The sequence below is a fragment of the Geotrypetes seraphini genome, chromosome 2 (assembly GCF_902459505.1).
Source record: "Geotrypetes seraphini chromosome 2, aGeoSer1.1, whole genome shotgun sequence".
Lineage (NCBI taxonomy): Eukaryota > Metazoa > Chordata > Amphibia > Gymnophiona > Dermophiidae > Geotrypetes > Geotrypetes seraphini.
In genome coordinates this window covers 264,293,257-264,321,225 of record NC_047085.1, presented here as the reverse complement: position 1 = coordinate 264,321,225, position 27,969 = coordinate 264,293,257, and the positions used below count along the sequence as shown (strand labels likewise).

The following is a 27,969-nucleotide window of genomic DNA, read 5'->3' as shown; positions in this document are numbered from 1 at the left end:
ACACCAGTCGGATTAGTGGTGAGGGACTAGCTATGTCTGCAGAGATGGAAGACGAAACCAGAGGATTAGAACATCTTTCCAAGGGTGTTAGGACCTTGTACTATGCAAATTGTGCCAACTTCCCTGCATCTTTTGTGGGGTATGAGTGGTCCCCTGGGTTGGCCCAGACAGAGCCCACCGTTCTGGTGGCCTCTGTAGTGAGAATATTTATAAAAGAGCTTTAAAGACAAACCTTGACTGTTAGACAGGTGTGGATTCCTGCCCCCCCCCTTGCTTCAAGGCAGATGCAATCCTCTTGTCCTTTCCTCTGCCAGCGTCGTCCTTAACCCCGAGAGAGGAAGGCACTTTCTTACCCCAAGCAGATGCTGCTGTCAGTCCTTTGTCATTTCACGTCTTCAGCTCTGCCCTTCACCTCAGATCCCCTCACAGACCCCGGCTTTGCCTTCCGGAAAGCATTGCTTCTCAAGAGCTGTTCAGGTGCAACGCCTTCGCTGTGAAGAAGATGGGGGTGCTCTTTGGCTGGAAATCAGTTTGATGTGCCTGGGAGGGTCTCAGAAGCAGCCCCTGCCATGGTCCCCAGATCAGACCTGTGGGCTGTGCATACCTTCCAGCCTATAGAAATCCTCTCTTTCAGGTGCTGATTTTGCATTTTATCAGTATTTCCTCTTTTAAGAAGCTAGGGCTTGGTCCGGGTGGAGACTGTCTGCTAGGGTCAGAATTTGTCTCTTGTGCGTACAGCAGACAGGAGGGTTGAGCACGTATGGAGAGCATGTCTTTCTGACATCACAGTCTCCCCCCCCCCTTCCTTCCCCCTCTCTTCCTCCTCCGTTTGCTCTCTCAACCGTGATAATGTTGTCATTTCAGCATGGGATGAAAAACAGAGCCAGAAATGCCAGGAATTATTCTCATGGGAGAAATAGATCTCTGACTCCTCGTGTGGAAAAATGGCCCATCCTTCATATCTCAAGAGAGTCATAGGCTTCTCCTCTCTGCGCGTATTACAGATTCCTTATTATAATTCCCAATGTGTACTAAGATGGGAAATAGGGGTAACAAGCAATTAACAGAATTTACACAGGTGTAATAGGTAGCAGAGCTCCTTGAGCCAAACGACTGACCATTTAATTTCTTCAGAAGACCAGAATTTGGTTTTATGTATTAAAATTTATTGACCACCTTTATGAAGAGATTTACCCAGATTCCAGCTGCCCCCCCCCCAAAAAAAAAAAGATATGCAAGGAGGTGCTGAAAAGTTCTCAGCTCAACCAAGAGAATGACGTGATTATGTTTCAATCCATGATCTGAACCAATGTTAAAAAAAAAATAAACAACCCCATAGAATTTCCTGTCTGCAATTTGGCACATATCAAATAAGATAACACTTTTTTCAGCTACAGTGGGGTACACACACAATCCTTCTTCCCAGATTAAATGAAGGGTCCACTAAAGGGCTATAAAATTAGAACAAAATTTCTGACAGGCATAGAAAGCTTGATTTGAAAATTAAAAGAGAGAAAGCTGGTATTAATAAAACAGCAATTTCTTTGATCCTTCCCAAAGGCCAAAAAATATATAGTGACAAGGATATAAAAAACAATTAAAGAAACCATTTAAAAAAACTTAAGGATCCCTTTCACAAAGCTGCAGTTAGTACAATCATGTATTTGCTACAGCTTAACATGGCATATCACAGGGTGTGCTAAGGTGTCTTGCCAGAATTTCTGCAAGTATGCATGCAAAGCATGCACTAAAATATTTTCAGTTCTTTCAAGGAGGGGGGCATTTCTGCGAATTAGCAGATCAGTATTGCTCTGTGCTGACTGATTAGTGCTGTTTTAGTGCTACAGAAAATTAATGGTTACTAGTGGTCATTAATGGAAAAATGTGCAGTACAAATGGCCTTAGTGCGCAGGAAAGACCCACATAAGGGTGTATTAAGGCCACTTTTTATTGGTTTGGTAGAAGGGCTCCAAAATAATACTGACCCTGGACAAGTCACTTACCCCCTCTTCTACAAAGCCGCGCTAGCGTCTGCTGCGCGGTAACGGCCCCAAAGCCCCATAGAGATTTAAAGGGATTCAGGGCTGTTGCCACTTGGCTTTTGCAACATTTCCATCCCTAGAGATGAACCTGTCAGGGTTAACTCAGGTGTTAAATCAGTTCCCCGAGGCAGGAAACCAGTTGCAAGTAGAACCTCAGAGGCTGTTGAGGACAGGGCTGCCTATCCTGAGGAGCATGAACCTGACCCCGAGCTGGAACCCATGCTAGGGCCAGAGCCTGTTAGGAGAGTAAGCTCCCTTAGGAAGTTTATTTAATCAGTTCCCTAACAGTAATATTCCCAGTGACCTGAGAGGGAGCCAGAGAGCACTCAAACCTGTGCCCCAGCCAAAGCTAGGGAATGGCTTGAACACCTTAAAACAGCTCTCAAAGACTGTAAAGCAGGTAGCACAGGAAGACCTGGCAGATAGGGCTCTTCTGGCCAGGCAAAGGCAAAAGCAAGGCACGAGCCAGGAGCCCATGGAATGGGAAGGCTCTGCACCCCAGGAGATTACAGAGCTGGAGGCTCCAGAAGAATGTATGGACATAGCTGAGTTTGGAGTGCCTGATGCTGAATCGGTGGAACCGATGGATGTGAGTTTGGCAGTTTCTTGCCAGTAACTTATTTTGCTCTTTGGGACAATTTATAATAATAATAATTTTATTCTTATATACCGCCAAAGCCATGATAGTTCGAGGCGGTTTACCACAAGAAGCGCTGGACAATCAGCGAAGAGGTCACAATTCAAAGTCATCAATACAATCTTACATAATGGAAGTGGAAAGCTATATAGTACTTAAGGTTACTGGTTAAATTAGCAGAGCTATAAAAATTCTCAGTTTACAAATTGATTGAACAAACTCGTTTGTTTTGAGAAAGTTTTTTGTTGTTGTTGTTGTTGTTGCACAGCAGTGGGGGCTGGGCTGAAAGCAGTGCTGGAGTTGTGCACAGCACTAATTGAACTGCTTTACATCAGCTGGGACTGAGCTTGTAGGAAGCTGGTGTGGCTTTCTTTTGTTGGCTGCATTGCAAGCCAGTGACTTGCAGAATTGGGGAGGGTTCCCCGAAGACCTAGAGTTGGGATTTTTGCGGGTGCTTGAAAAAGCCAATAGTAAAAGATGGGCCCAGCAATTCTGTTCCCAGTCTCCAGGGGCTGGTGAGTTGCTGCAGCCTAGAGAGGCGAAGTTTACAAGCTCTGAACTTTTATTTTGTGATTTATTATACAGGAGCCTGGTGAAAAACAGGACTGTATTACTGAAAGCCCAGGTCTCTAGGAAGAGGTATTAAAGTGTTTCCTTTGTTTTTGTTTCTGGTTTGAAGCTATGTGAAGCTGCCGGATGTTGCCTTGAACTTATGATTACTTACCTGAAACCAAGCTTAAGTTTGTTCGCTGGACTACAAACTGGCTGCTATGAACTTTTTGCTCCTGGAGTGAAAGCCAGTACAATAGTTGTGTTTCCTTTCATTTTGTGGATTAAAATTTACTGCAATAGTCTGAGAACTTTTGATGTATTATTATTATTATTATATCTGTGGTTTAGATAAATTCCTGCAGGATAAGGGGATTGAGGGGTACAGATAGAAAGTAGAGATAGGTTATAGGAAAGTCAGGGACCACTTAACAGGTCATGGACCTGATGGGCTGCCGTGGGTGCGGACCGCTGGGCGCGATGGACCTCTGGTCTGACCCAGTGGAGGCAATTTCTTATGTTCTTTGGGAGCCGCGCCAGGGTCGTGCTGTCACCAGTCGGCGGTCCCCCACTGTTACCTCGCGGGCCCGGCTAATGACACTTTGTAGAAGAGGGGGTTAATCTCCCCATTCCCCAGGTATATTAGATAGATTGTGAGTCCACCAGGGTAGATGGAAAAAAATGCCTGAATAAATTCATGTAAACCATTCTGAGCTCCCTTGGGAGAATGGTATAGAAAATGGAATAAATAAATAAAGACTAAGCCATGGCGGAGGTTTCTACCATGGCCCAGGGTGCTAAAGGCTCTGACACTCGTAGGAATTCTGTGAACATCGGAGCAGCATCAGAGCATTTTGTGCTTCGAGACACAGTAGAAACCTCTACCATAGCTTAGTAGAAAGGGGGAGGGGGGGAGTTAGTACAACGTGGTGCTGAAAGTTCTCAACTCAACCAAGAGAATATAGTGACATAGTAACATAGTAGATGATGGCAGATAAAGACCTGAATGGTCCATTCAGTCTGCCCAACCTAATTCAATTTAAATTTTTTTTAATTTTTTCTTCTTAGCTATTTCTGGGCAAGAATCCAAAGCTCTACTCGGTATTGTGCTTGGGTTCCTACTGCTGAAATCTCCGTTAAAACCTACTCCAGCCCATCTAAACCCTCCCAGCCACTGAAGCCCTCCCCAGCCCATCGCCCACCAAACGGCCATACACAGACACAGACCGTGCAAGTCTGCCCAATACTGGCCTTAGTTCAATATTTAATATTATTTTCCGATTCTAGATCCTCTCTATTCATCCAACGCTCCTTTGAACTCAGTCACAGTTTTACTCTCCACCTCTCTTGGGAGCGCATTCCAGGCATCCACCACCCTCTCCTTAAAGTAGAACTTCCTAACATTTCCTTTGAATCTACCACCTCTCAACCTGGCTCAACCCCTCAATATGGTTCAATCAATGACCTGAAAAAATGACAAAATGCAGGAACGAAATCCTCTGTTTTGACATTGTTTCAGATCATTGGTTGAACCACATTGTCATTCTCTTCTTGCATTAACATGTAAGGGAAAATCCTGTTCGCTAGAGCTTACTATCTAATTAAAGCCAAGTTCACGGTCGGCAAATCAGAACATGCTTTCTGGCCTGGACTGAGTTGCTATAAGTACTTTTTTCTATGTTTCTATAAGTACTTCTTCACCGAAAGGGTGGTCGATCATTGGAACGAGCTGCCTCAGCGGGTGATTGAGGCCAGCAGCGTATTAGATTTCAAGAAAAAATGGGATATTCATGTGGGATTTCTAGAAGAGTAAGAATCAGGGAGTGGGTCATTGGTATGGGCAGACTCGATGGGCTATGGCCCTTTTCTGCCGTCATTTTTCTATGTTCTATGTTTCTATCAGAAGAAGGTTGAGCGAGTGAATTTTCCATGCCAATGGCCTCCCAGTAAAAGGTGGTTCTGGTCCTGACCTCCCTACAAATTGTTATATTCTACTAAAAGCAATCTGCTTGATGCTTACCTAGGATTACATAATTATGTAATGTAATTTGTAATGTAATTTATTTCTTGTATACCGCTACATCCGTTAGGTTCTAAGCGGTTTTAAGAAAATATACATTTAAATTGAAAGTGAGAAGTAAGAAAGGTGCTTAATAAAAATTCCCTTACTGTCCCGAAGGCTCACAATCTAACTAAAGCACCTGAAAGTTGATAAAGAAGTGAAAAAATAAAGAAGAGGATTAATGTTAAATATTTTAACTAGATAGCATAGATCTGATTAGTACTTTGGTAGTGGAAGAGAGGAGAAAAGGAATAGATATAAAAGGGAGAACCGTTAGAAAATAGAATCTTGAAGAGAATTTAAATGAGGAGATATAACATAATAAAGGCAGAATTAAAAACAATAGATAATGTTAAAGAAATTCATAATATTACAAGAAAAATAAAGTAAAAATGAAAAATAGTGTCTTTAAACAAGATTCAGCGTTATTGATGAATTTGGAGCAGCAAGCGGTGTTGCTAGGGTAAATAGGACACTCCTGTCCTGTCATCACTGTGCCAACCTTGGCCGACAAACAGCGGGACACCAGGGTAGAAGTCATCCGAATCTCGGGTAGGCAGGTGATGATCAGTCCAACGCCGCTGAAGTCCCATATGCAGGATACAGGCGGTGGATGTAAATGCACTTCAGCAGTCACAAGGCTCCGAGCTGTACACTGACATCGCTGGGGCCGAGTCCAACATGGAGCTCTCTCTCCGCCGCCGCCACGCTCCAGTATCGCCTGATTATGAACACACACTGGCCCTCATCCTAGTCAAAGACATTTATATGAAAATCCTCTTCAAACAAAATTTATTTGAGTGCATAAAATTGAGCATGGACCAAAGATTGGTGGTCAAAATAATTAGTTGATGGGCTGCAATGATTTAATTACTGGAACTAACACGCAGTTAATTAGCATTAATTATGAGCTGTGCACCAATTGGGCTATGCACTATTCTGTAACAATGGGCACTTCAAACTGGATCGTGTGCCACTCAAAAGGGGGCGTGGCTAGGGGAGGGGCATGTGCCAGTCAGGTTTACTCACAAAATTTGTGAACAGTATTGCAGAAGAGCCAGGATCCATGCCCAATTTACACACTGGGATTTACCACAATCCTCATACCCAAAGCTGAGTGCCGAATTTGGCACTCAGTGTTATTCTACAGCGCTCTTCCAGGTGCCAAATTTTTGGTGCCATTTATAGAATCTGGCCCCATTTGCATAGTTAAATGCATAGAATTTGAACATCCAGCTATGTGTAAATGGCTGTTGTGCTCCTGAGTGCGATTCTGTAATCATGTGCGGAGCACATTCTATAAAGAACTTAGCCACCTGAGCACCTCCATTTCACTATAGAATACCAGTGTTGACGTGCCAAAGATTTAGAGATCTTGTATAAGTGCAAGTGCCTAAATGTGGCAAAAATGCATGTAACTTATGGTATTCTGCAAGGTATTCATATACGTGGAAGCTCCATCTATATTCTATCTCAGAAACGTAGCCATATTTGGATAACAGGTTGGGGGGGGGGGGCAGTCCTTCCAGCATCACTGCAGAATCAAGGCAGCCTCATTGCCTGCTGGCCTCAGAGTCTTCCCTCTGCACTTCCTGTTCCCACATAGACTGGCCAACACAGAGGGAAAACTTCTGGGGCTAGTAGATGAGGTTGCCTTTCTGTGGCGATGCTGGAAGGTCAGAAGATTGTAGTGCTGGGGAGCAGGGAGAAAAGGGGAAGATGCCAAACTGGGGGAGGGTAGAGGGAAAAGAGACAGATGCTGGGCTGTGAGGGGGAGGGAAAGAGAGAGACAGGGTTGATACACCAACTGGGGGAGGGGAGTAAAAGATGGTTAATGCACTGGAAGGGAGAAGAAAAAAGTGCCATATGGAGAGTGGAGGATGGGGTGGGAAGAGTTGGATTGAGGATATGGGGAAAGATGCTAAACCCACAGAGAGAGAGAGGGAAAGAGATGAATTTGAAGAGGGAGGGTGAGGGTAAGGGTGAAAGATATGGGAAGAGGATAGAGGAGAGATGTGGGCCCTGGGGTGAGGGGGTGCAGAAGAGAAGGGGAGAACGGAACACAAAGATGCACAGGAACATAGGGGGAGGGGCAGGGACATAGAGGGATATGGACAGAGAAAAAATATCAAAACAATCAGGAGACCCTAGAAAGTACAGAACATGGGTGGTGGGGGGGGAAGAAGAAGGGAAACAGAGTAAAAGATGGATGGGACTTGGCCTGGGAGAGGGAAAGCTTGTAAAGAAAGTTAAGAAAAGACAGAATAAAGCAGAAACTGGAGACTGGGACAAATATAATTTGAAAAAACAAAAGTCCACTTCACAATATAAGAGCCACCAAACCAGGAACCTCTTGAACCTCACCCCTATCCAGCCCTCCCACTGACTACAGCCAACAACCCTCTTTCAATAGCTCTCATCAATGCAAGATCCTCCCAACAACAAATCCATCATTCTCCACGATCTCCTCGACAACGGATGGCTCCAAGACAATGACGGAGTTGCACGAGGTGATCTTTGCCCCCGGGGTTACCAAGGCTTGGCCTGCTCTTGCACTGTAAAGAAGGAGGTGGTGTAGCTGCAATCATCAAAACATGTGCCTCTCCTAAATTGATATATTCCCTCACCCTCCCTACACTAGAATGCCTCGCATTCACCATGGGCCCTAATAGTAAAGCTTCTTTCATCCTGCTATACAGGGCACCCCACTCCCCTCCTGATACCTCAAGGTCCTCCTTGACTTCATCACCAATCTGTACATCTCCTACAAGAGCTTAACCATCTTAGGAGACTTCAATTCCCCAGACTATCCCAATACCTCTGGAATGAACGCTGACTTCCTGGCAATCTTAACTTGTTTAGGATTTTACCAAGCAATCACTGCTGCAACCCACACTGCTGGCAACACTATAGACTTAGTCTTCACTCACAGGGACCAGACCACCGTGCCTCCTGAGCTGACCTACACCACCACACCGGTCCCATGGTCAGACCATCTCCTCTTCCAACTCTGCATTCTGCCCATGGCCACGTCCCCCAAACCACAGGGCTCCACCCTAACTAAGCAAACTCAGAATCCAAACACGGAATCTGGGACCTCAGTAAAACTTGCAACCAAAATCTCCACTCCATTGACCTGGCCGCCTCCACCTGGCACACAGGGATTCAGGCTCTCTACGACAACCTGGCACAAACCAAAACTACACGCTTAGTTACAAACAAAAATCCTGCTCCCTGTTTTAATAACGATCTCTGATCTCAAAAGAGAGCTCTGAGACAAGCAGAGAGGAAATGGGTCAAACACCAAAAAGAGAACTACAAATCACACTAGAGAAATTTATCAAACACCTACAAAGCTGCCATTCTGGAAGCAAAGAAAGCTCACTACTCTTGCAGAAAGTTCCTAATCATTCCAGATACCTGTTCACCTTGACTAACCACCTCTTCTCCGCTGCTCACGGATGCAAAACTCTCTCCAACTTCTTCCAAATAAAAATTGATAACATCCAAAGCAATCTCGACTCCACTCCCAGCAAGATCCCCCCCCAGGCTCATCCCCCTCACATGCCCAAGACCCCACCCTGTAGAACCCTTTCCCAATTACACTCGGTCACACATGCTGAGCTCCTAGAAATGCTATAAGAGCTTCGACCCTCCAATTCCATCCTTGACTCATGCCCATCCAACCTCCTTCTGTCCTTCAAAGATGCCTTTGCAGAATCGATCCTCCCCATCATCAACACCTCACTGTCAACTGGAAAAATTCCCCTCAACTGGAAATCGGCCATCATAAAACCCACCCTCAAGAAACCCTCCCTCGACCCAAATGATCCAAGCAACTACCACCCTGTTTCCAACCACCCCTTCATCTCCAAACTACTTGAGAAGATAGTGCTCCACCAACTTCAACCTTTCATTGAACAACAAGAAGCTCTATCTCCACTCCAGTCGGGCTTCCAAATAGGCCAAAGTACAGAATCTGTCTGCCTTGACATCATTGATGACGGTCAATACTGGATAAAGGAAATGATGCCTTACTGGTCCTGCTTGACCTTAGAGCCGCCTTCGACACTATAGATCATCAACTTCTACGAGACTGACTCACTGACATAGGAATCAAGAACTCAGCACTGCAATGGTTCACCTCCTTCCTGGATCAAAGAACACAATCCGTGCTATTAGGGAGAGCTAAATCAAACCCCAAATCAATTAAATAGAGAGTTCCCCAAGGTGCCTTGCTGTCCCCTCTCCTCTTCAATCTGTATATCAGGCCAGTCATCGATATTGCACACAAATACAACATTAAGATTCACTCCTATGCTGATGACCTTCAATTATTGTTCCCCCTAGGTGACGATCAGCCAACTCAACTCACTAACCTCCTACACTGCCTCTCTGACATGAAAAATTGGATGACAACCTATAAACTCCAGCTGAATGCCTCAAAGACTTAACTACTCTGGATCAGGGAATAGAACACTACTTTCACCTGTCCAACATTATCCTAGGAATCCACCCCTTAATAGCAAAAGACCAGGTACGAAGTCTTGGAATTATACTGGATGGCCACCTGTTCCTCTCTGCCCATATCTTGCAGGTAGTTTTCACATCTTTTTACTACCTACACCAACTGCGAAGGATCAAACCCTACCTCCCAGAAACAGACTTAGCCCAACAGCTATATGCCTATGCACTCTCTAGACTAGATTACTGCAATTCCCTATTCAATGGTGTCAACCTAGCATTGCTGGCAATCAGCATTTTCGGTTGCCCTAACCAATGTCAGCAAAGGCCTATGGGAGATCATATCATTCATGTCTGACCTTAGGGAATGTCATTGCAAACAGCATTAATTAAATCAGTGCTTAGGGGACCTGGCAGTAAAAAGGTGCTAAAGACAGCTAAGAGGTGTTAAGAAGATGTGTTAATGTCTGATGCTTAGGATGGACAGCTTAGGATGTACAATGGGTCCAGGTACACAGATAACTAAGATTAATCAGAAACTATTGTCAGAGGCATACTGGAAAGTACATTTGACTCCAGTCTAGCACACCTTACTCACCTTCCTTATCAATGAAACTAACCATAAGAACATAAGTACATAAGAACATAAGTAGTCGCCTCCGCCGGGGCAGACCAGAGGTCCATCCCGCCCAGCGGTCTGCTCACGCGGCGGCCCATCAGGCATATTGCCTGAGCAGCGGTCCCTGACTAATTTTATATCTACCTCTTACACTTATCTCTAAACCTTCCACTGCTCTTATCTGTACCCCTCAATCCCTTTGTCCTCCAGGAACCTATCCAGGTCTTCCTTGAAACCCTGTACTGTGCTATTTCCTATCACGGCCTCCGGAAGGGTGTTCCATGTGTCCACCACCCTCTGTGTGAAAAAGAATTTCCTTGCGTTTGTTCTAAACCTGTCCCCCTTCAATTTCATCGAGTGTCCCCTTGTTCTTGTGGTTTCTTTCAAATTGAAAAATCTGTCCTTGTCAACCTTTTCGATGCCCCTCAGGATCTTGAAGGTCTCTATCATATCTCCTCTGAGTCTCCGCTTTTCCAGGGAGAACAGCCCCAGCTTCTTCAGTTTGTCAGTGTATGTAAGGTTTTCCATACCCTTAATCAGTTTAGTTGCTCTTCTCTGGACTCCCTCAAGCATTGCCATGTCCTTTTTGAGGTACGGTGACCAGTACTGTACACAGTATTCCAGATGCGGGCGCACCATAGCCCGGTACAGTGGCAGGATGACTTCCTTCGTTCTGGTCGAGATACCCTTCTTAATGATACCTAACATTTGGTTTGCTTTCCTCGAGGCTGTGGCGCACTGTGCCGACGCCTTCAATGTCGTGTCTACCATCACTCCCAGGTCTCTTTCCAGCTTACTGACCCCTAGCATTGATCCCCCCATTTTGTAAGTGAACATCGGGTTCCTTCTCCCTATATGCATGACCTTGCATTTCCCTATGTTGAAGCTCATTTGCCACTTTTTCGCCCATTCTTCCAGTGTCGTAAGATCCCTTTGGAGATCCTCGCAATCTACCGTGGTTTCAACCTTGCTGAATAGTTTGGTGTCATCTGCGAATTTGATGACCTCACATTTTGTTCCCGCCTCCAGGTCATCTATGAATATGTTAAACAGGAGCGGTCCCAGCACTGACCCTTGAGGAACCCCGCTCGTGACCCCTTGCCAGTCCGAGTAGTGGCCCTTTACACCAACCCTCTGCTTCCTGTCTGCCAGCCAGTTTTTGATCCATCGGTGGACCTCCCCTCGCACCCCGTGATTCCATAGCTTCCTGAGCAACCGCTCATGTGGTACCTTATCGAAGGCTTTCTGGAAGTCTAGGTAAATTATGTCTATGGGTTCACCTTTGTCCACCTGGCTATTTACCCCCTCAAAGAAGTACAACAAGTTTGTGAGGCACGACCTACCCTTGCAGAACCCATGCTGGCTCGACCTTAGCTGTCCATTTTTTTTGATATGATCACAGATGCTGTCCTTAATCAGCGCCTCCATCATCTTTCCCGGGACCGATGTGAGGCTCACCGGCCTATAGTTTCCCGGGTCGCCCCTTGAACCCTTCTTGAAGATGGGCGTGACATTAGCTATTTTCCAGTCCTCCGGGATCTCTCCAGTTTTTAGGGATAGGTTGCATATTTGCTGAAGTGTCTCTGCTATTTCATTCCTTAATTCCTTGAGCACCCTTGGGTGAATGCCGTCCGGACCTGGCGACTTGTCGCTCTTTAGCTTGTCTATCTGCCTGAGGACATCCTCCTGGCTCACCTCTAGTTGGACCAGCTTGCTATCTTGATCTCCATTTTCTATTGCCTCTGGTTCCGGAATGTTGGATGTGTCCTCCCTCGTGAAGACCGACGTAAAGAAGTCATTTAACTTGTCAGCTATTTCTTTTTCCTCCCTCACTACTCCCTTTCTATCCCCATCATCCAAGGGCCCCACTTCCTCCCTCGCTGGTTGCTTTCCCTTTACGTACCTGAAGAATGATTTGAAATTTTTTGCCTCTCCCGCTAGTCTCTCTTCATATTCCTTCTTTGCTCTCCTAACCACTCGGTGGCACTCCTTCTGGCTTTCCTTGTGTTCCTTTTGGTTGGCCTGCATTTGGTCCTGTTTCCATTTTTTGAACGATGCTTTCTTGTCACTGATCGCCTTTTTTACAGCAGCCGTTATCCATGCTGGGTTCTTTATTCGATTTTTCTTGCACTCTTTTCTGAACCTGGGGACGTACAGGTTCTGTGCTTCGTGCACCGTATGCTTGAGCAGAGTCCAGGCGCTTTCTACGGACTCTATCTTCCTTGTGCTACCGTTGAGTTTCTTCCCCACCATTTTCCTCATTGCATCATAATTCCCTTTTCTGAAGTTGAGTGCTGTTGTTGTGGTTCTTTTCACCCTGGATGATCCCAGTTCTAGTCTGCACTGGATCATGTTATGATCGCTGTTCCCCAGTGGGTCTAATACTGCTACTTCCTTTGCAGGTCCCCCCAGTCCACTGAAGATTAGATCAAGAGTAGCTTCTCCTCGTGTAGGTTCCGTGACCAGCTGCTCCAGGAAACAGTCCCTCGTGGCTTCCAGGAATTTGGTCTCTCTCACGCAACTTGAGTGCCCGATACTCCAGTCTATCCCAGGGTAGTTGAAGTCCCCCATCACCACCACACTTCCATTCTTGCATACCTGCCGCAGTTCAGTCTCCAGGTCCCGGTCGATTTCTTCCGATTGGCCAGGCGGACGATAGTATAGACCCAATTTGATGTCTGCTCCAGATCCTCCTGGTAGCTTAACCCATATTGATTCCAAGCCGTCCGCCCTTACTGCTGTTTCCATTTTGGTTGAGGGTATGGAGTCCTTTATGTATAGCGCTATTCCTCCACCCTTCTTGTGTGTCCTGTCTCTCCTGTAGAGTTTGTACCCTGGTATGACCACATCCCATTTATTGTCATCAGCCCACCACGTTTCTGTGATTCCAATTATGTCTAGGGCTTTTTGACTGGCTATAATTTCCAACTCTCCCATTTTGGCCCTGAGGCTTCTCGCATTTGTGTAGAGGCAATATAGGTCCTGATTTGTCACACGCCCTGCTGTTTTCTTTCCATGGCTCGGCGCTCCCACCTGGCTTGCCTTTACTCGGTCATCCACCTCCCGTGGCGTGTCCGTTCTGCCCCCAGCCAGTATCCCCTTTTTTGGATGGTCCCCTGGCTCCCATTTTTCTCTCTCGACCCTGCCTGTTAGATTCATTTGGGCACTGGGCCCCTGCATTGCATCTGTGGGCCCTTTTTCTGAAGATTTCCACTCAGTCCCTTTGTCCAAAAGTTCCCTCCCAGTCCCTTTGTCCAAAAATTTCCTCTCAGTGCCTTTGTCCAAGATTTTCCTCTCAGTCCCATCTGTGGGTCCTTTTTCTGAAGGTTCCCACTCAGCCCCTTTGTCCAAAAGTTCCCTCCCAGTCCCTTTGTCCAAAAAGTCCCTCTCAGCCCCTTTGTCCAAGAGTTCCCACTCAGTCCCTTTGCCCAAAAGTGTCCACTCAGTCCCTTTGTCCAAGAAGCCCCTCATAGTCCCTTTGCCCAAGAATTTCCTCTCAGTCCCTTTGTCCAAAAGATCCCACTCGGTCCCAAGCTCTCTTTTGCAATGTCCTTGCTCAGTATCATTTTTTGATACCAATGTCCGATGTGTCGAGGCCAGATCGACTTCCGGCTTTCCCCTACTCCTCAGTTTAAAGCTAGGTCTATGGCGTTTTGGATGTTTCTTGCCAGCAGCCTCGTCCCAGCCGTGCTCAGGTGCAGTCCGTCTCTCCTGTAGAGCTTGTTCTTCCCCAAGAAGGTCGTCCAGTTTCGAACAAAGTGGAAACCCTCCTCTCTCGCACCATCTCCTCAGCCATCCGTTCATTGCTTGTAGTTCGCTCTGTCTCCTTGCGTCTGCTCTCGGTACTGGCAGGATCTCCGAGAAGGCTATCCTCTTTGATCTCAGCTTCAGTTTCCACCCCAGGATCCTGAACTGCTCAGTCAGTGTAGTCCGGTTGAAATTTTTCCTGCTGATGTCGTTGGTTCCAATGTGGATTACAACTGCTGTTGAAACCATTGTTTCAAACAGTTTACAAAGGATAGAGATATTTAACTTCAATAGATTTTATATTTAGAATAAGATTCCAAGCTATAAAAGCCTCCTCTCTGCAACACCCCCCTCTCTCTCTGGAGCCCGAAGCTTGGAACATCACCCTCCCCACCCCCCTTTCTCTCTCTCTCTTTCTTTGTCCTCACAACACCTATTCAGGAAGCTGTTTTTCTCTCTCATTCACAAGAGCACAGAAGCAGTCTGTATTTGTAAAACTTATTCCTTAATTGTAATGCTTAACTGTAATCTTTATGAATCTTGCTTTCTGTATTTCTGCACAATATACATATATTCTTTATGCAAGCACTCTTAGTGGTCTTTGTCATTTGATTCTACTTCCCAGACAAGCGGCATCACTGCAAGAGATCTAAAACGCTTCCAAAAAGTCCAGAACTCAGCAATTTGACTCCTATACAACCTCAGCTACTGTGACCCCATTACTCCTGTGCTCTGTGCAGCCCACTGGTTACCAGTCAAAAAGTGATGCATCTTCAAAGCCCTGGTTATGACCCACAAGAGATTCCACCACAAAACCCCAGCCTACATAGCATCCAAGCTATGCCTATACACCCTTAACTGCCCCTCCACTCCAAAGCAGAACAAAGACTCAGCATTCCCGCAGGGAGATCCCTCCGAATGAGTAAGGCATGTAAATGATCCTCAGCTATGAAACCGACTACCCACACAGATCAGGTCACTAGACTCACTATGACCTTCCATAGAGCAGTAAAGACCTTCCTCTTCCGCCAATTGGGCCATCAATGACTGCTTCCTCAATATACTTCTCCAAGTACTCTTTGCTATGACCAGTCTGGTCTCTAGAATAAGCTCTGTGATTATCTACTGTAACCTATTTGTTGTCATGACTAGTCTATCTTCAAACGATTGTGAATGTCAATTTGCAACCCGTTCTGAGCTTCTGGAAGAACGGGATAGAAATTGAAATAAATAAATAAAACAACCAGACAACAAAGGTAGAAAAACTTCGGAATTAGTGAATGGAAAATGTCAATTTTATAGTAAATTTACACTGCTTTCTTTATAGTTTGCAGACTGTAGGATGTGTCTCCTATTTCTCTAGTGTTGCACTGCCTGCAAAGTATGGCTTCTTGGGGTTTAAACTTAATTTTTTTCTACGTACTCATATTTTAACTTTGTGCTCACTTTTTTTTTTTTTTTTTTTAAATTATGTTCTGCATATCCTACAATTCTATGCGAATTACAAATTATTCCGGTACTCAAGCAATTCTGGAGGCCGCATTACCGTAAAGATGTGCTGAGACTGGAGTCGGTCCAGAGAATGGCCACCCTGATGGTCTCAGGACTCAAGGATCTCCCGTACGAGGAACGGCTGGATAAGTTGCAGAGAGAGGAAAAGCAGAGAGAGGGGTGACATAATGGAGACATTCAAGTATCTCACAGGCCGCATCGAGGTGGAAGAAGACATCTTCTTTTCAAGGGTCCCGCAGCAACAAGGGGGCATCTGTGGAAAATCAGGGGCGGAAAACTGCATGGGGACACCAGGAAATTCTTTATCACTGAAAGGGTGGTTGATCGCTGGAATAGTCTTCCACTTCAGGTTATTGAGGCTAGCAGCGTGCCTGATTTTAAGGCCAAATGGGATAGACACGTGGGATCTATTCACAGAGAAAGGTAGGGGAGAGTCATTGGGGTGGGCAGACTAGATGGGCCGTGGCCCTTATCTGCCGTCTATTTCTATGTTTCTATTATTCCCTAACTGTCCCAGTGGACTCCCACTCTATCTAATGTACCTGGGGCAATGGGCATAAAGTGACTTGCCCAGGGTCACAAGCAGCAATGCAGGATTCAAACCCACAACCTCAAGGTGCTGAGGCTGTAGCTCTAACCACTGCACCACACACTGCTAATCTGTACCTGACAAGGGTCTATTTGTGTGCAGTGTTTGTGACTTAAGGTTCATAGCTGTTTCTAGGATTATATACCCCAGATCCCAGATAACTAGTCTCATGGGCCAGAGAAAAAATTGAGCCTTGACCTGAGGCCCCTAGCCTTGCAGCTGTGGGCCTTGAGTTCTCCTGTCCAAGTAGAAAATGATGATAAGACTAGATTTAAGACGCAACAACAAAGAAAAGACAAGGGGGATATCTAGATCAACCAAAACAAGTCTTTATTCAAAATAAATAACCTTTTATTTTGAATAAAAACTTGTTTTGGTTGATTTAAACATCCCTTTGTCTTTTCTTTGTTGTTGTGTCTGTATCCTGAGACAAGGGCTCTTCTTTTTGCCTGCTAGGACTAGATTTAAGACAGTCTATCTGCTATTTTTCAGGGATATTAATTTCCACCAGACCTGCTGAGGCTTCCCTAGATACTATTTTGCTTGCTCTAGCTGATTTATGGAAAAGTTTGCTATCTCTAAATGTGTTGCAATTTTGTCTTTAGTGAAATGTCTTTTGGAGAACCTGCTATATACACTTGACATCTTTTTTTGCTACAAGGGGATCTTTGGTGTTGCCTGTCCAGATTGGTGGGTTATAGTAATGGAGGGGGGGGGTGCAATTTTAAAGTAGTCAGTCCACATACTGATCTTTTTTTGTTAATTACTATTTTTCCTTTATAATAATAATAATAATAATAACAGTTTATATACCGCAGTACCGTTAAGTTCTATGTGGTTTACAAAAGATTAGTGAAGTACAAGTTGAGTTGACGTACAAGTTGAGTTAACTTAAGGGATGTGGGAATAATAGGGAGAAAGGGCAGGAACACCTTTAGAGAGGGGAAAGAGAGAAGTGGGTCAGCTGTCTAGGTATTTCAGGAATAGGTGAGTTTTGAGGCGTTTCCTGAATACCTCATAAGTGGTGGGCAATAGGAGTTGTTCTAGGTCTTTACCCCATAGAGCTGCTTGATGTGAGAGAAGATGCTCATGGTGTTTTTTTTGTTTGCATCCTCTAACTGGGGGAGAAACGAAGTGCAAGTGGGAGCTTCTCTTGTGTTTGTTGGCTGAGAAGGAGAAGAGGTCAGTTATGTATTTAGGGGTTAGACCGTAAAAAACTTTAAAACAGAGGCAGGCGAACTTAAACTTTACACGAGCTTCCATCGGCAGCCAGTGTAGCTGTTTGAAGTATGGCGTCACGTGATCGAACTTCTTTAGACCGAAGATTAGTCTGACCGCAGTGTTTTGCATTAGTTGTAAGCATCGCATATTCTTTTGGGGGATTGCTAAGTAGGCGATGTTACAGTAGTCGAGTTGACTTAATACGAGGGATTGTACCAGGATTCTGAAGGCAGAGTTATCAAAGTTTATCATCTTCTGTTATGAGAACTGGAACTCCAAATTGTAGAGTACTTGAGCTGAATCATTTCTAGCTATTTTGATAATACTAGGTTTCCTATGATAGCATTGTGCTTATTTGAATTAGTTTTTCTGTACAAATTTTGCTTGCTTTTATTTTTTTTATTAAAAATTTCATCTTTTAAAAAAAATTTTTTAAAAAACTTTTAAAAAATCTTATCAACAGGAGGTGGGGCAAGTTAGGACAGGGGGACCTACCAAACTGGCCTACACAGGGCCTTGTAATTGCTAAGACAATCCCTGCCATGCCCTGTGTGCTCCCTAGCTATGCCTCTGTCCCAACCAAGCTTCACTCATGTGTATGCCCCCTTGCAAATATATGCGGCAGGCACCTGCCATACACACACATAGGTGTGCACCTAAGGAGTCATTATTTAACTGGTGGCGATCAGTGTTCTGCTGACTGCTGCTCGCATTAAACCCAGAAATTCAAAGCTGGTCCATGTCTGGGTACTGGCATTGAATTTACAGATTTGCAGAGCTGGCTAAGCATAGCCAGTAAAGTTCAATATTCAGCACTTAAGCAGCTATGGGTTGCCACATAAAGATAGGACTGATTTTACGTGGTCCTATTTGTGTGGTTGGCATGGCCAGGTAAGCACTGACTCCATTGCCAGAATATCACCAAAATAGCCGTTTCTGAGTTTAGTGGTAACCGGTTATTTTCAGTTAAGTGTCACTGAAAATTAGTGATTATTTCTTTTATTTTTATTTCTTTTAGAATTCATATACCACTTATAGTCTAAGTGGTTTATATTCAGGCACTCAAGCATTTTTCCCTATCTGTCCTGGTGGGCTCACGCTATCTAATGTACCTGGGACAATGGGGGATTAAAGGGCAAATTCTATAAGAAGCGCCCAAAAGTTAGGGGCCTATATAGACACTGTTCAACGCGATTCGAGTAAAATTGGGTGCTATTCAGTGAATCACGCAGAGCGGCAACTATTTTGGAGACGCCCATTAATTAGGCCACCTCTAGGCACAACTAAAAGTTAGGCGCCCATGCGAACGCTTAAGCACGCTTAAGAGCAGTGATCCTATAAGAAGGCGCCTAACACATAGCCACGCCCACGCCTAACATGCATAGCGCCTATTTTTTGAAGGCCGCCTAAATTTTTAGAGGCGCCTTGTTACAGAATCGTGCTTTCTTGATAGGCGCCTAGGTTTCATTCAGTGCTGATTATAAAGCTTAATTGAGCTTGTTATTCAATTTAGATAGGCGCCTATCTAGTTGGGCGCCTCCAAAATAGGTGCCTAACTTTAGGCACTGGTTTCAGAATTTGGGCCTAAGTGACTTGCCCAGGGTCACAAGAAGCAGCATGGGATTTGAACTCGCAACCTTGAGGTTGTGAGTTCAAATCCCATGCTGCTTCTTGTGCTGACGTTGTTGCTCTAACCACTGTGCCATAATACAGCTTACCCTGGATAGGTGATTTAACTGACCAGGACCTATTTCTGACCTTTTAAATTACTTTGAATATTAACTCCCTAAACATTTAAACTGCTAGCTTACAAATGTAAATGCACAATGGATGCGTAACTATTAAGAGTCTGGTTTATCGAATTGCCCTCTATAAAGGAAGCACTAACATTTACAAGCCGATACACATGTAAATGGCTAGAGCACCAGCATATAGGAGCTATCCTATAACTGTATGCATATTCACATGGGTGGAGACTGGGCAGAGTGCAAACTTATGTACAGAGCTTCAGGTCCAGCTTAACCTATGGACCAGGTGAGGCGCTGGCGCTAAAGGACGCCAAACACCCAAGGCTGTGACATCACCGACCCATAAGTTAAGCTATGAGATGCAGCTTGAACACTATCTTCATCTTCCTTCCTCCGATGCTGCAGCCCAGTCCCGACAGGAAGTGGCTACAAAGGTCAGCTGCCACTAGGGAGGAGGACCAGCGTCAATGTCGCATCAGAGGAGGGAAGTTCAGCACTTCCGTCCTGCTGCTGGCCCTTCCTCCTTGAAGCAACTAGCATATGAAGTCACATCCTGTTGAGACTGGGCAGTAGCATCAGAGAAGGGAAGAGGGAACTGGCATGGAGGGGTGGAGCATGGGGGCACCAAAACAGAAATGGGTCTGGGAAGCCATAGCATCTTGAGCCAGTCCTGCATAACTTATATAATAGTATATGTTATGTTACACATCTGTATCCAGAATCTAGGCACTGGCATTTACACCTACTCTATAGCTGACAAAAGTCCTTGCTTCTAACTGCTAAAGAATGCCCACTGGTTGGTTCATAGTCAAATGCGCGCAAGACAACAGCGCGCGGACAAATGGGCGCGGACAAACGCTGAGTTATCGTTGCACTCAAATGTCTTGCGTGTTATTGTCTTAGCACGGTATTATCTTTGCGCTGATTTGTCTTCGCGTTTTTGTCCATGCGCTGTTGTCTTGCGCGCATTTGACCTGTCACCTTCTGCCTATACCATCTTTGAGAGCCATAAATACTAGGCCATAAATACTCTTCTCAGTCACAGCCCCTCAAATTTGGAATCTATTACCAACCCAGGTGAGGGAAGAAAAAACCCTATATAAATTCAAAGGGAAATTAAAAATCCACCTTTTTAAGGATGCCTTTGAATAAAACCTTTCTGAGTTAAATTTGACTTTGAACCTCAATTCACGCAAGGCCTTCTCTTTGCAAAGTTATTCCCTAATGGGTTTTTTTGTTGTTGTTTTTTAATAAATCTTTATTGATTTTTAAACTTTGACAATGCAATACAATTACTTGAGCATAAACATTTCATAAAACGCACTATTACATACATAATTTATAAATAAAATAATAATTTTCTCCCCCTCTCAATTATTAATATAAGAAGACATATTATGTGATTACAATATTATAATTAAGAAATTTTAATAATCAAAATACATTTTCCTCCCCCTAATGTTTTACTCCTTCTTCATTCTCTTTCCTATATTGAATGTAGTTCTCCCCAATGTCCTTTTGTTGGACAGTCTACCTTTGTCCGAAGTAAGTTGTTGTCTCCCAAATGAATTGTCTGTCTTCCCCATTTTATTGCTGTCCAGTATATCACCACTCAGGGAATACCAGATTCCAAGCCAATCAATCAGTTTTCCTAGAGCCTCAGAACACCAGCTTCTATCAAAGAACTAAAGTGGCCTGTGAAGCTGGCGGGAAGTAAAAAGGGGATCTCGCCTTGAAAAAGTTCTGGCGAAACATGTCGGCGGCCTAAAATGATCCCGATACTTTGAGACCACACATTAAGCTAAGTACTACTTTAAAAAAGCTTTAAAATGAAATTAGGCACTGTTTGCACTTTAAAAATCTTTAATATTTATAAGTTAAAGTTCATATATAAAAAAACTAGTCTTTAAGCCCGTTACATTAACGGGTGCTAGAATATGTGTCTGTCTGTCTTTCTTTTTCTCTCCTTGGCCACTTTCTGTCTCTCTCTTTCCTTGGCTGTCCACCACCACCACCCCTTCCTGCTCCCCCTGTCCAGCAGTAGCCCTTCTCCCTTCCTTTTACCTCCCCCCTGACCAGCAGCATCCCTTCCCTGTTCCCCCTGTGCAGGAGGAGCCCTTCTTCCTTCTTTTTAAGTCTCCCCCTGTCCAGCAGCACCCATTCATTCTCCCCCTGTCCAGCAGTAAGTATTCTCCCTTCCTTTTGCCTCCCCCCCTCGTTTAGCAGCAACTCTTCCCTGCTTCCCCTATCCAGCAATAGGCCTCCCTTCCTGTTATCTCCTCCCCCATCTAACAGCACCTCTTCCATGCTCCCCCTGTCCAGCAGTAGGCCTCCCTTCCTGTTACCTCCCTCCTTGTCCAGCAACACCTCTTCCCTGCTCCTCCTGTACTGCAGCACTCTCTTACCTGCTCCCCCTGTCCAGTCCAGCAATCTCCAGCCATTGGGCTGGCTCCTGCAGGGAGTCTAGTTCCTGCCCTGTCCCTGCCGGGCGTGCGAGCCTGCTCCGCCCCCTTCCAACCTGCCGGGAGTATTTGAATTCGATCCGACGGTTCCTGTTGAGGGAAGCACTCCTCACCGGACTTAGCAGCGAACTCCAGCCATCAGGACGGCTCCTGCAGGGAGTCTCGATCCTGCCCTGTCTCCGCCAGGTGTGCGAGCCTGCTCTGCCCCCTCCCAACCTGCCGAGAGCATTTGAATTGAACCCGACGCTTCCTGTTGAGGGAACCTCTCATTGCCGGACTCAGCGGTGAGAGGGTTGGATGGGAGGGTCAACAGGGGTTCGGGTGCGCTGGGGGGGGGGGGGGGGAAAAGAGACAGCCCGTGAAGAAAGTAGCAGCTGGATTTTTTTTTCTGCGCTTCCCTTCCCGCCCCTAGAGGTGTCGCCACGGCTCCTCTCGATCCCCGCCAGCGTCGGAAGCCTTCTCTGACACTGGTGCGGCTCATGAGAGGAGCCGACAGGAGAGCAAGATGTCCAGCGCTGGGGTCCAGTCCTTCCGGCGAGTGTAGGTAAGTGCTGGGAATTCGCGCATGTGCACTCCTGCGGCCACAGACCTACTGATCACGGAAGCACGCCGATAGGAGTGCGCATGCGTGGCTAACTTTTTATTATATAGGATGTATTCAGAACCTGTGAGGAACATACACATAAAGCTTAGGGCTCCTTTTACGAAGCCGCCGTTAGCAGTTTAACGCGTGTAATAGCATATGCTAATTTGCCGGCCGCACTAGCTGCCGCCTCTTGAGCAGGCGGTAGTTTTTTGGCTTGCACGGGGGTTAGTACGCGCTAAAAATGTGCTTGCGATAGAGCCGCTAACGCAGCTTCGTAAAAGGAGCCCTTAGGGCTGTGAACTGTGTGAGCCTGGAGTGGTGTTCTGAGGCGCCAAGCAAACTGATCGATTGGCTTGGAATCTGGTATTCCCTGGTGGTGCTATACTTTATGCAGTTGTATTGTGATTATTCAAGCAAAAAATTATTTCTGTGCCTAAATTTTGGTTCCCCATTTTACACTTCTCCCTCCGTATTCACTGTGATAGGGGATTAACAGACCCGTGAATACAGATAAACCGCGAATATCTTTTTCATATGTTATTCGCTGTTTTCTATTAAAAAACCATTGTGAATATGGTGAAACCGCGAATAACATGGTGGGAGACCTGGCCTGTCCCTGAAGGAGAAGCAAAATACGGCGAAGAAAGTGCCGGGAATCAGCTATTTTTTTTCTGTAAACGCTTGGAATCGGCGATTTCTCTATGCAAGTTGACGTAATTGGGGTGGGGGGGGGGGGGGTGGGATGAGCCAGCAAGCTAAAAAACGTGAATAATCAAAACCGTGAATGCTGAAACTGCGAATATGGAGGGAGAAGTGTATTGTACATCGCTTTGAAATTTTTAAACAGCAATTTTATCAAATTTTTAAATAAACTTGAAATGTGAGTCTCCACCTGGTTACACTGCTATCCTAGAAAAGAAAGTAGCCGCCTACCTTTCTTTATATATTAACCTCCAAATGGGCACCTTTTAGTGCCTAATTGTAAGTTCCCTTTTTTAGAATTGCTCTCTAAACCCTCCTATGCACAAGAAACTGAGCTCACAGAATGTTACTGGACATGAGGTAAAACAAGTGCATACTCACAAGTAACATAAAGGTCTTTATCATATGCAAATTAGGTTGCAGTGAACAGAGGCAAAATAGCATAGTAGGTTCTCATCTGCACACTATGTACTGTACGCTTTCTAAGGCCTAGTTTTTTAATATCTGACTTTTTCATTCATTTGTTAGATAAGGCACTCAGCTGCCAGGAAGCATTGTGGATTTTCAACACAGAGGCCTGATATGCTTTTCAAACAGGAAGAAGTGTGGCAAAAAGGGAGTAGAGAAGAGGAGAAAAAAGATGTAAACGGAAACAGAGAGAGTGATAAGAGGAGTACTGCACAAGGTCAAAAGGACAGAGAGAGAGAGTTGATGGAGGAGGAGCTGCAGGAATACAAATGGAGGAGGTGGCTAGAAAGGCTCCAGTCTAGAATGAGAACTCGAACAGCAGAGGTGAAGTAGGAGGCAGGAAGACGGTACAGTCACAGAAACATAGAAACATAGAAGATGACGGCAGAAAAGGGCTACAGCCCATCAAGTCTGCCCACTCTGCTTACCCACCCCCTGTCTATGCCCTAATGACCCAATTTCCTTATCTTGACCCTCGTAGGGATCCCACATGGGTATCCCATTTATTCTTAAAGTCTGGCACGCTGTCTGCCTCGATCACCTGCACTGGAAGCTTGTTCCAATGATCAACCACTCTCTCTGTGAAGAAATACTTTCTGGTGTCGCCATGAAATTTTCCGCCCCTGAGTTTGAGCGGGTGCCCTCTTGTGGCCGAGGGTCCCTTGAGAAAGAAAATATCATCTTCCACTTCGACACGTCCCGTGAGGTACTTAAATGTTTCGATCATGTCTCCCCTCTTCCTACGTTCCTCAAGAGTGTAGAGCTGCAATTTGTTCAGTCTCTCTTCGTACGAGAGACCCTTGAGCCCCGAGATCATCCTGGTGGCCGTCCGTTGAACCGATTCAATTCTGCGCACATCTTTACTGTAATGTGGCCTCCAGAATTGCACACAGTACTCCAGATGAGGTCTCACCATGGCCCTGTACAACGGCATTATGACTTCAGGCTTTCGGCTGACGAAACTTCTATTGATACAACCCAATATCTGCCTTGCCTTAGATGAAGCCTTCTCCACTTGATTGGCAGTTTTCATGTCTGCACTGATGATTACTCCTAAATCTCGTTCTGCTGAAGTCCTAGTTAAAGTTTCTCCGTTCAAGAAGTACGATCTTCATGGATTTCCGCTTCCGAGGTGCATGACCTTACATTTCTTAGCATTGAAGTCTAGCTGCTAGGTTGAGGACCAACTTTCCAATGTAAGCAGATCCTGCGCCATATAATTCTGTAAACTGCATTCACTTACTATATTACATAGTTTGGCGTCATCGGCGAATAGTGTTATTTTACCTTGAAGCCCTTGAGTCAGATCCCCTATGAATATGTTGAAAAGGAGTGGACCCAGGACCGAGCCCTGCGGCACTCCACTGGTCACTTCCGATGTTTTAGAGAGGGTACCATTAACCACCACCCTCTGAAGTCTGCCACTCAGCCAATCATTGACCCATGCAGTTAGTGTCTCTCCTAACCCCATCGATTCCATCTTGCTTAGCAGCCTGCGGTGTGGGACACTGTCAAAAGCTTTCCTGAAGTCCAGGTACACGACGTCCAAAGACTCTCCCAAGTCCAACTTTCTTGTTACCCAGTCAAAGAAGCTGATGAGATTGGATTGGCAGGACCTACCCTTGGTGAATCCATGCTGACTGGGATCCCGAAGATTCCCTTCATTCAAGATCGTGTCCAATTTGCTTTTAATTAGTGTTTCCATGAGTTTGCACACTATTGATGTGAGACTCACCGGTCTATAATTCGCAGCCTCTGCCCTGCAACCCTTTTTATGCAGAGGAACAACATTAGCTAATTTCCAGTCCAGGGGAACTTTCCCCTTACTTAGGGAGAGATTGAATAGCTCAGCCAACGGTTTCGCCAGGACATTGCTCAATTCTCTGAGCATTCTTGGGTGCAAATTGTCTGGTCCCATGGCTTTGTTCATCTTGAGTCTTGCCAGTTCACTGTAAACTTCACCTGGTGTGAACTCAAAATTCTGAAACGGGTCTTCTGTGCTTTGTGTTGCCTTCAACTGGGGACCGTGTCCCGGTGCCTCACAGGTGAAGACTGAGCAGAAGTATTCATTCAGTAGTTCGGCTTTATCGGAATCTGCTTCCACGTAACTTCCGTCCGGTCTTCTAAGGCGCACTATCCCGCCTGTGTTTCTTTTTCTGTCACTAATATACCTGAAGAAGGATTTGTCCCCCTTTTTAATGTTTTTTGCCAGAATTTCTTCCACTCGAAGTTTTGCCTCCCTAACTGCCATTTTGACCGCTGTAGCTTTTTTCTTCTCCTTAATGAGGTGCGAGATCTCCGCGGTGAACCATTGGGGTTTATTGTTTCTTTGTCGTTTATTTACTGATTTTATGAAGCGGCTAGTTGCTTCATGTATGGTTGATTTCAGTGTTAACCACTTAGCTTCTACATCATCGGTCTCCGCTTGGTCCTGCAGCGTCTGATGGACGAAATCTCCCATGCGTGCGAAGTCTGTTCCCCGGAAATTGAGTACCTTTGTTTTCGTGTTTGATCTAGGGAAGCCTTTCCTAAGGTTGAACCATACTATATTGTGGTCGCTGGAGGCTAGCGTATCTCCTACTGAAACCTCTGAAACGCTTTCCCCGTTGGTGAGTACCAGGTCGAGGATCGCCTGGGCCCTAGTGGGCTCCGTTACCATTTGTTTGAGACGTGCTCCCTTTATGGAGGTTAAGAGCCTCCTGCTACCGCTGGTTGTCGCTGAAAATGAGTTCCAGTCTGCATCAGGCATATTGAAGTCCCCTAGCAGTACAGCTTCTCCTCGTAGAGTGATATTCTCTATGTCTTCAATTAATTCTGCGTCCATGTCTTCCAGTTGTCTTGGGGGTCTGTAAACCACACCTAGATATAGGCATTTTTCTCTGCCTCTTGCCAGGTTTACCCAGAGGGACTCCCCGGTGTACTTGACATCTGTGATCCTGGTGGTTTTGATGTCCTCTTTATGTATAGAGCTACCCCCCCTCCTAACCTGCCCTCTCTGTCATACACATTCAGTAGAAAACCATCTTGCTGGACTTTCCAGTGGAATAACATACGTACCACTGGAACACACAGGCCTTTAGGGGCTGATGTAAGAAGATTCGATCTATCTAAAGATTGATTCTTTAGATAGCCAGATCTACAGTACCTCGTTAAACTCTTCAGCTCATGGTTTTATTTTGACTCTAGGTCCTTTCAAGCCACAATTGCTGCCTTTTGAAGGATTTTATTAAGCATGTCTATTGGTGTACTTTAAAAGACTCTCAATGCATTTTCTGCAAAAAACAAATTTTCTGTGATTTCTTATTTGGACTCTTATTTTATTTTTTTAATTCTTTATTGATTTTTAATCAAAAACAGTGTCATACAAATGAAAGAACAAAAGATATTCCACATATTCCACTATTATCTATACAGGTAACATAAATATCATTCAATAATTTCATTTTCCTGCATATAATAATATCCTAATATACAATACAAATAAAGAATAAAAAGTTACCCAAATATCACTATCAATATTTATTCCCCTCCCTCCAACCCCCCACCCCCCTGGATGTATAAAGATAAATAAACCAAAGAAAAGAAGAGATTTGATGAAAATACATTATTATGTTTTTGCAAATTTAGTCTGGGCTCCAAATTTTATTAAATACCTCACTAAAACCCCTATATTCTGTGTTAATTCGTTCATATCTGTATATAGTACACACATTCACCCACCAAAATGTATAATTAATTCTATCATGGTTTTTCCAATTACTTGTAATCAATTGAATGGCTATTCCTGTTATGATCATAAATAGACGACTCATATTTATCTAGAGTGGGTTTCACATGTAAAATTGTTCCACAAATTATAGCCTCATATGACACTGGAACATTTGAATCTAGTACTAAATTTATTTGTCCCCAAATTGACTTCCAATATATTAATATAAACTGACAAAAATACAACAGATGATCCAAAGTCCCTATACCAGTATGACAATGCCAGCATCTATTAGACTTAGAACTATCTATTTTATTTAATCGAACTGGGGTCCAGAAAATCCTATGTAACAAAAATAACCATGTTTGTCTCATAAATGCTGACGCTGTACATTTCAATCTCCAAGTCCAAATTCGTGGCCAACGAGACACAGAAATATACTGTTTTATCTCTATGCTCCAGATGTCTCTAAGACTATTTTTTGGCTTATAAAAGCAACATAGGTACATAAGTGGTTAATTTCATAAAGTGATTTTCATGTGCATATGTTAATGTATGCATGTACAATGATATATAATCAATAGCTTGCCAATATTTGAAAGAGTTTGCAGGGTGTCTCAGTATCCAAAACATTAAATACACCTCAAAGCTTTGTAGGGTGGTGCCACATTTGCAAATTCAGTCTAATATCGGAGACACATTTTTTTATTGTTGGTTTTGTTTAGTCAAAAGGAAAAATAGGATTAAAACAAACCTCCAAGCAAACCTCGGAGAACCTTCAGTGGGGCTATTTCAAAAGGGTTCTACTTGGTCAACTCAGTCCACTACAAGAAGTCACAAAAGCTCCCATTG

General features: G+C 44.7%; 2 protein-coding genes across 2 annotated transcripts in view; one reads left to right on the top strand and one right to left on the bottom strand.

Moving 5' to 3' along the window:
• The window catches only part of SLC16A8 (solute carrier family 16 member 8), a 56,971-nt gene extending 56,319 nt beyond the window's left edge, over positions 1-652 (bottom strand). The window contains exon 1 of the mRNA XM_033934086.1: positions 233-652. The gene's annotated coding sequence lies outside the window, so the exon portion shown is untranslated. The remainder of the gene's footprint in view (positions 1-232) is intronic.
• LOC117354868 lies at positions 33-26,635 on the top strand. Its single transcript, XM_033932832.1, has 4 exons — positions 33-139; positions 2,343-2,631; positions 23,469-23,760; positions 26,406-26,635. Exons 1-3 carry the CDS (start codon positions 33-35, stop codon positions 23,739-23,741), a joined length of 669 nt encoding a protein of 222 aa, XP_033788723.1. The 3' UTR covers positions 23,742-23,760; positions 26,406-26,635.
• Positions 26,636-27,969: the final 1,334 nt, after the last annotated feature.

Bases quoted from the DNA above. Each gene is read 5' to 3' on its own strand.
- LOC117354868 (XM_033932832.1), top strand. From the start codon at position 33: ATGTCTGCAGAGATGGAAGACGAAACCAGAGGATTAGAACATCTTTCC. The intron at 140-2,342 runs GTATGAGTGGTC...TAATATTCCCAG, and splicing joins TTCCCTGCATCTTTTGTGGG to TGACCTGAGAGGGAGCCAGA. The intron at 2,632-23,468 runs GTGAGTTTGGCA...TTCATTTGTTAG, and splicing joins AATCGGTGGAACCGATGGAT to ATAAGGCACTCAGCTGCCAG.